Below are 8,381 nucleotides of genomic sequence, written 5' to 3'. Positions count from 1 at the left end.
TTTAGAGCAGGATTGTCCGGCCCGAGAGAGGTCCAATCCAGCCGTGTGTGTGTGTGTGTGTCTGTGTGTGTGTGTGTGTGTGTGTGTGAGAACTCAATATACTTTAGGATTACTAAAACCAAATCAAAAATGTTTAGAAAAGATAATGGACCTACATTCATAGTTTATTGACTGTGTCCAGCTCTCTAATAATGGAACGCTAGACAGTCAGGGAGCATCGAAAATTACAAGGGCAATCTTTTTTTTTGTTGCACATTTTAACGGCAAGGCAAATACAATAAAAAATTCAGCGCGATCTTCAGGACCTCGTTGAAGACCGAATGCGGCCCCCAGGGCAAAAATAGTTTGACACCCCTGCGTTAAAGGGAAGGTAAAGAATGCTGTGAAGCATGATCTGTTGTGGAGACCCAAGCTGATACGGACTAAACCCTTGTTCTATTGCATATCACTTCCTGCTTAAAACTGTTTGATGTGGAAACAACCATAATGCACCGACTCTGTTTTGTCAATGGCTCTTCCCATTCACTCTAACTACAACCTCAATCAGGGCTAAACACACAGTGACTATTCAACTGATTTCAATAAATAGGTCAGTATAGTCTTTCTGCATCGGAACCCAAAATATAAGGGTCTCTATTCAATCTGTAAACTGAAGTGTTAACATTTCTATTGTGGAATCTGTAAGGTCATTTCCGATTGAGCCGACATATGCATATTTTACCGCGAATGCAGTCTCTTCTATTGCGGAATCTATAATGCTTCAGCTTTACAGATTGAACAGAGAGCCCTACGCTTGTTTGGCTAAAACTACTCCTCATGAGCAAAAGCATGTGGACACATGCTCATTGAACATCACATTCCAAATTCATGGGCATTAATATGGAGTTGGTCCCCCCTTTGCTGCGAAAACAGCCTCTACTCTTCTGGGAAGGCTTTCCACTAGATGTTGGAACACCAAAGACTTGCTTCCATTCAGCCACAAGAGCATTAGTGAGGTCAGGCACTGATGTTGGGCAATTAGGCCTGGCTTGCAGTTGGCATTCCAATTCATCCCAAAGGTGTTCGATGGGGTTGAGGTCAGGGCTCTATGCAGGCCAGTCAATTTCTTCCACACCAATCTCGACAAACCATTTCTGTATGGACCTTGCTTTGTGCACAAGGGCATTGTCATGCTGAAACAGGAAATGGCCTTCCCCAAACTGTTGCCACAAAGTTGGAAGCACAGAATTGTCTAGAATGTCATTGTATACTGTAGCCTTAAGATTTCCCTTCACTGGATCTACGGGGCCTAGCCCGAACCATGAAAACATTCCCAGATCATTATTCCTCCTCCACCAAACTTTACAGTTCTTTACAGTCCTGTTATGTAAGCTTGTGTGGCCTACCACTTCACGGCTGAACCGTTGTTGCTCCTAGACGTTTCCACTTTACACTTCACTTTTTACAATAACAGCATTTACAGTTGACCGGGGCAGCTCTATCAAGGTAGACATTTTACGAACTGACTTGTTGGAACGTTGGCATCCGATGACGGTGCCACGTTTAAAGTTACTGAGCTCTTCAGTATGGCCATTTAACTGCCAATGTTTTTGTCTATGGAGATTGCATGGCTCTGTGCTTAATTTTATAAACCTGTCAGCAACTCATTTGAAGGGTTATCCACATACTTTTGTAAATATAGTGTATAAGTTTAATAGCTATTTCAGCTATTTACCGAAACGGGGGTGGACTTTGTTTAAACTGCTTATTGCTGCTTTTCCCCCCCATATAAATGAAACTTAATTATTCAACATGGTTATTGGAATAGCTCTCTGTACTGTGTCCCAAATGGCACCCTATAGGGCTCTGGTCAAAAGTAGTACACTTTATAGGTAATAGAGTGCCATTGATCGAAGACAGTCTGCACCCCACGATGTGATCTACTTTCCTTTGACTAATTCGTCCCAGAGAGCACCATAACCGAGTAAAGCCAAGAGGTTTAACAATTAGAAATAATGTTGACTTTTAATCTTCTGTAAAATGTTACATTACATACTTCCATTTCATTTTTTCTATTGAAAAGAAAAAGAGAAACTACATTCAATAACTATAACAAATAAGTACATCCTGGGGGTTTCTGCCCCCGACCCTCCCCATACTCTGGTCAATCATTCAAAGCAGATTGAGGTGAAAGCTGTGAACAGGGCGGTATAAGGGAGAGGTGGTTGGTGCATACTTAGCGTGGGGTACACTTGGCATGGTTGGAGGGTTTCATGTGCGTGCCTGGTGGGTGTAGAAAGTGCAGTGGTGTAAAGTATTTAAGTAAAAATACTTTGAAGTACTACTTAAGTCATTTTTTTGAGTATCTGTACTTTACTATTTATATTTTTGACAACTTTTACTCACTACATTCCTAAAGAAAATTATGTACTTTTTACATTTTCTCTGACACCCAAAAGTACTCTTTACATTTTCAATGCCTAGCAGCACAGGGAAATGGTCCAATTCACAACATTATCAAGAAAACATCCCTGGTCATCCCTATTGCCTCTAAACTTGTGGACTCACTAAACACAAATGCTCAATTTGTAAATTATGTCTGAGTGTTGGAGTGTGCCCCTGGCTATCCATAAATAGATCAAAACAAGAGAATTGTGCCGTCTGGTTATATAAGAAACAATCTATACTTTTACTTGTACTTTTGATACTTAAGTATATTTAAAACCAAATACTTTTAGACTTTGACTCAAGTAGTATTTTACTGGGTGACTTTCACTTTTACTTGAGTCATCTTTACTTTTACTCAAGTATGACAATTGGGTACTTTTCCCACCACTGTGGTGGAAAAAAAGTGAAAACTCTTCCATGTGGTCAGTCAGTCACCACTCCCAAAATTGGACTGGGTTGTAGCTAGAGCTCAACATATGTTTCAGGGGAGGGAGAACACAGATCTTACTCCTAAACTGACATCATGTGATCTCTGTGTACACTGTCCAGTCACCTGCTGGTTTCCATAATCGACGCTACAACTCTGCCATCATCGCAAATCATAATTCAACAAGAAGGAAAGGAGAGCGAGTAACCTCCATTTCTACTCTCACCAGCTGGGTTTACCCACAGTGCACAATCAATCTGTCACAATAGAGACACACAGGTCCCTGTGATGGAACAGTAATGGCATTACCAAAGTCACCTCAACAAACAAGGCTCAGGTCCCATCACTGATGGGATATAAACCATGACTCCATGGCAGGATACACCTCATAACATTACAAACAGCCAATCAGAACTGGTGTGCTATGTATAAGGTTGAAACCCGATAAAGCTGGTAGGCTTGAATCTATATAAGTGCCTGAGCACATTATTTAAAAAATCCGTACATCATTGGTGGGTAATACAAATACACCAGTCACTCAAATGTTCTTGTCATCGGAAAGTGCAACTTGTATGGCCTGCACGTCCCCCTCACTCTGACCCTCTCTGGGATGGGATTCCATCTCCTCGTAAGGGGGCGGAAGGATATCGGGGCTTTGATTGGATGGATGGATACAGTAACTGGAATCTGATTGGTTGTGAGCTAATGATGGACCTGGAGCCACCTGGGCTAGTAAGAGTTGGGTGGGCCCTCTGCAGGGTGGCAGGCGTTGCCCCCAGCTCCCATATACAGCCTCTTCATAGCTGGGCAGAGACACAGGCAGGCCATCCACCATCAGATCCATCTGGTCAGAGGAGCGCCTGCTGAACAACAGTAGAGAGATGATCAGATCACTTCAGAGGAAGGACACAGCACTCACACAGTGGGTGGAGTTATCTACAATCTAACAGACACTACAGCTTTGAAACACCCACCATTGATGATAACAAGATGACTATCAAACAACTGAATTAAATTCTTCCGTCTCCTCTTAGAAGGTCTTTCAGCTTTCACTCATCAGATTATAAATGGGTTTTCATTACAGGATGTGATGCCTTTCCAAGCCTCTACTTTTCAAAGCCACTACAGCGCTGTAACCACCCCTACAGAGCAACACACCTGATTCAACCTAGCATCAAGACATTGATTAGCTGAATCAGGTGTGTTACTGGGCTGGAACAAAATCTACATACACTGTAACGCTCCAGGACCAGGGTTAGTAGTGACCACACTGCTATAGAGGCTCCAGTCATATGAATATAGTTGTGTGAGTGACAGGGATAAGAGCCAATCATATCTGCCTACCTGTGTGAGTGACAGGGGAAAAGGCGGGACTTAATCACCAAGCAGGCCGTGGTGGTGAGGAGGAATATGGACACGCCCACCGCCGTCGTGGCAACGCTGGGGAGTGAGTGGGCCACCTGGTCCTCATAGTTAACATGTCTGTCTGAGAGACAACACAACCCAAACAATCAACACACACACCTACAACACACTTAGCTCTGGTCCAGGGCGTTACTAACTGGACCAGAGCTACAACACATTCAACAAACACATCATTTTGATGAAACACACTACTGACACTCATATGGACAGTATGATACAGGGTCTTTCAAAGGGAGTCATGCATCTGTAGGTGTGGTTTCTTATATCCATGATGCAGTACATTTCCGTGAGGTTTAATAGGGCAGAGGAAAGAGACTGGTTAGTTGTGACTTTGCTCACTTCCCGTTTCTTGATGCTGGTTTCCTGCCTCAATGTAGCACAGGCCTGAAAGAGGAAGCACGAGGCTCGGCTCTATGACTCGAAAGTAAGATGTTTAGAATCTGCTCTGTCGGCTTTTGCATCTAACATACACCAAGTAGGTCACTGACCTATGTTGTGTGGAACTAAGGGGTTGGTACCACAAAGTCACGACAGTCAAATGTCAGCACTTAGCAGGACACACAATACTGTTAAGCACCCTAATACACTGCGTGGCACTAGAGAGGAGCTGAGCAAAGCCTACGTCGGCTATACTCACGGCCAGTCAAAATAGTCATGCTTACATAAGGATTATAGCTTTTAAATCTACTGGTACAGAGTGGATAGAGTGCATGCTTCCACCTGCCTCTTCCACATCCAATAAGAGGACGAATGAAGGAGGGTGGTCATAGCGTTGCTATTACTCAGCTTATGAGATGACTATGTAACAATTACATAATCAACCCATAACCTCTATGCATGCATATAGACAACCCGGAACGAGGCAAAGTAATTGTTAGGTGTCTGAGTTCATGCATTTACCAAGTCAGTGAGTCTGAGTACAGGGCCTACCTTAAATCACACTGCAACCTTTGACCTGACTGTAGTTTACCTAACACTTATCTCATATCAGTCACTCATGGACATACTCCACACACACATGCTCTAGTCCAGGGAAGGGCAACTGGCGGCCCGCACCCCCTTTTGTAGGCCCGTGGATCCATTTCCAAAAATAACAATAAACACAAGGTCCAATTTCGAAATTTGTTTGTGTGCATCAGCAGTTTTTCTCTTGTTATTTCAGTCACTGATAGTCACTCAATTACCCCATGTCACCTAAAATGTTTTAGATTGGTAAATTAGTCTAGCAGCCAGCTATCTAAACTTATAATCATGGTAGAATTTCTGACCGGGGGGCCCCCATTGATTTTGTTAGTCACTCTCACTCAGATATCAAAATATTCTCTCCGCCCCATGGCAAAACATGTAGAATTGCAGCAAACTTGCTTTAAAACTGCAACCTTTTATCTACGCCCCATGGTAAAACGTGTAGAATTGCAGGAAATTAACTCTAAACTTCAATTTTTTCTCTCTGCTGTCAAGAGGGTGGCCACTAAAATATTTATCTCACAAGATGGGGGCTAGGTCTGGCTCTGACTGCATTTGTGGGTATGGATGTGGGTATGGATGTGGGTAAGGATGTGGGTAAGGATGTGGGTATGCAGACCCGCGAGCCACTGCAGCCCCTAATGATGAGTTCCGATTCTGTGGCCCCCACCCCCATCAAAGTTGCCCATCCCTGCTCTAGTCCATTACACTATGGGCAAAGGTTTCCCCCTCCTCCCCCTTGGCCGTGGTGACGCAGTACACTACACTCACCTCGCATGGCGAGACAGGTGGGCACGCTGGGGATCCATTTGCCGTGGCGGCAGCGCAAGCTGCGCACCATCTCTTTTGGGATGGCATAGCCGGGCTCACAGAAGAAGTAGATCAAGCTCTTCTGGGGGAAGCCTCGGCAGGGGGAGGGCTCGCAGCGGAAGCCCCCATGTTCTGGCACCAACGGGTAGGTGCAGTTCCCTTGCCTGCCTGCAGATGAGGCATACAGCTCAGTTGTTAGACCTTACTGTTGAATCTAACCTGCAGTTATTGCATCTCAAAGCTCTGTGATTCAGGTTTGGTATTTGCTATTTTATTAGAATCCCCATTAGCTGTTGCGAAAGCAGCAGCTACTCTTCTTGGGGTCCACACAAAACATGATATAATACAGAACATTAATAGACAAGAACAGCTCATGGACAGAACTACATCAATTTAAAAATGGCACACGTAGCCTACATAGCAATACATACAAACTATCTAGGTTAAATAGGGGAGAGGCGTTGTGCCGTGAGGTGCTTTGAAGAGGGGAAAAAGCTTTCGTTAGAGAGTTTATTATTAGATACAGTAGTATGGATGGAGTAAGACAGGTGGATGTCTGGGAGGAGGACACTTGCAGGTCAGGGGAGAGGGCTGAGTGTCAATGCACTGTGATGTAGGTTGTATGTACAGATAGTTCACTAATTCCATGGATTACAGCTTTCGGGAGCAGTGGTGACTATTTCAACTAGTGCATGGTGGTGCAACGTGGATGCCTAGCAGAGGTGATCACTGTGGGTGGGCAGTTAGAGTGGGTGGTTGGGGAGGGAGATGGGTACCTGTGGTGAGGTCTGGAAGGGCGACCAGGAGAAAGAGCCCGTAGCCCAAAATGACATGTCCACACAGCCATGGAGACCCCCACCGCGTAGACATCAAAACAGTCTACCTGCAGACAAAATAAACAGAGGACTCAGTGCCCCGCAGATAGTCATGCACACACTTATCCACACACACAAGCATGCATGTACACACACACACACACACACACACAGTTGTTAAATACCAACAAATATCTAATCATGCACATGGAAATCATACCCTTTTGCTGTGATAAAGGCAGGGGACAGCAGTTCACAACTGCAGCTACCATAAACACAGACAGCCTGACCCTGAATGAGTGAACCAATGTCCTTTCATTTCCCAAAACTGAAACTAAAAACTTGGGTTATTGTTTAACACCTGACATTTACCAACATTACTTATATGACTGGTAGTGGTTTTTTTCAGTGTCCATATTTCCTGTGTTAGCAATCTACTTGGCACATAGGTATGGCACGAACACAAATGCCATGGTGTGGTGGGTTTTGGAGTGCTTTCATATTGGGGGTGGTGCCAGTCATCTCTGGAGCAGCGGGGGAGGTCCCTGCCAACAACATGTGTGCTGTTCTCACACAACCTACAGGTGTAGGATCTTCATTTGAGGCAGTTTGCTACAACAGGAAAATAATCCTGCAGCAATAGGAAATGTGAATTATTATGTGGATTATAATTAATGGATATTTTTGTAGGGGAAAATCAAGTCTGACATTTTTAAATGGAAATTACAAACTTCACGAAGCCTGTCTATTAAACCTCAAATACACTACGAATGTTACATTTCCTGCATTGCTGGAAGGTTCTCCTGCAACAGGGTGATCAAATGAAGATCCTACACCTGTATCTATCAGGCAGTGAGCTGTGACCACGATGTAGGAGGGTGGCATATTACTCACCGTCATATTAAAAGAGAACTTCTGTTCTGCGCAAGATGTGAAGTATGCCATTATACATTTCTCCAGCTCCATTATAAAGCATTATTTTAAAATGCGACACTATAAAATGAAATGTAATAAGTATGTATCAATAAATGCACTCATTTGGACACAATAAGTTGTCATCAACATATCCAGTAAAACATTGATGTATTTCTCCTCTGTATGGATTTGGTAACTGTTTATCTTCTGTGTGCCTGCAATGATTCCCATGTTTGATAGGTTAGTTAGTCAGTAATAACCCATTGGTTGAATGACTTCTGCTATGCGGTACTTTCAACTTTCTGCTCTGATTTTCAAACTACTCAGCTGCATCCCTTTGAGATGTTACTGTAAGTGTAATACATGGAGGACTGACACACAGTGACACTTTTCATGCCATCCCACTGATCCAAGAGGAATAGGTGTGCCTTTTGTGACTATACCCACATCCCATATAAGTGAACCATTATAATATGACTCACACTACTTATGTCTTTGTGTTGTCATGGAAATTAGGACATGCAATCAATGGGGATTTTATGTGTCCTATCAAAACACATCCAGTCACACATGATAAGGACCTTGTAGAATACGGC

At 43.6% G+C, this 8,381-nt stretch overlaps 1 protein-coding gene across 1 annotated transcript; it reads right to left on the bottom strand.

The window, feature by feature from the left end:
- Window positions 1–2,812: 2,812 nt before the first annotated feature.
- LOC120018638 (sushi domain-containing protein 6-like) lies at window positions 2,813–7,770 on the bottom strand. Its single transcript, XM_038961839.1, has 4 exons — window positions 7,707–7,770; window positions 6,017–6,223; window positions 4,199–4,340; window positions 2,813–3,714 (listed from the first exon to the last, which is right to left on the bottom strand). Exons 1-4 carry the CDS (start codon window positions 7,768–7,770, stop codon window positions 3,393–3,395), a joined length of 735 nt encoding a protein of 244 aa, XP_038817767.1. The 3' UTR covers window positions 2,813–3,392.
- Window positions 7,771–8,381: the final 611 nt, after the last annotated feature.

This window comes from Salvelinus namaycush, chromosome 23 (assembly GCF_016432855.1).
Source record: "Salvelinus namaycush isolate Seneca chromosome 23, SaNama_1.0, whole genome shotgun sequence".
Classification (NCBI taxonomy): domain Eukaryota; kingdom Metazoa; phylum Chordata; class Actinopteri; order Salmoniformes; family Salmonidae; genus Salvelinus; species Salvelinus namaycush.
The sequence above is the reverse complement of the archived record's forward strand: the minus strand, read 5'-3'. Positions and strand labels throughout refer to the sequence as shown.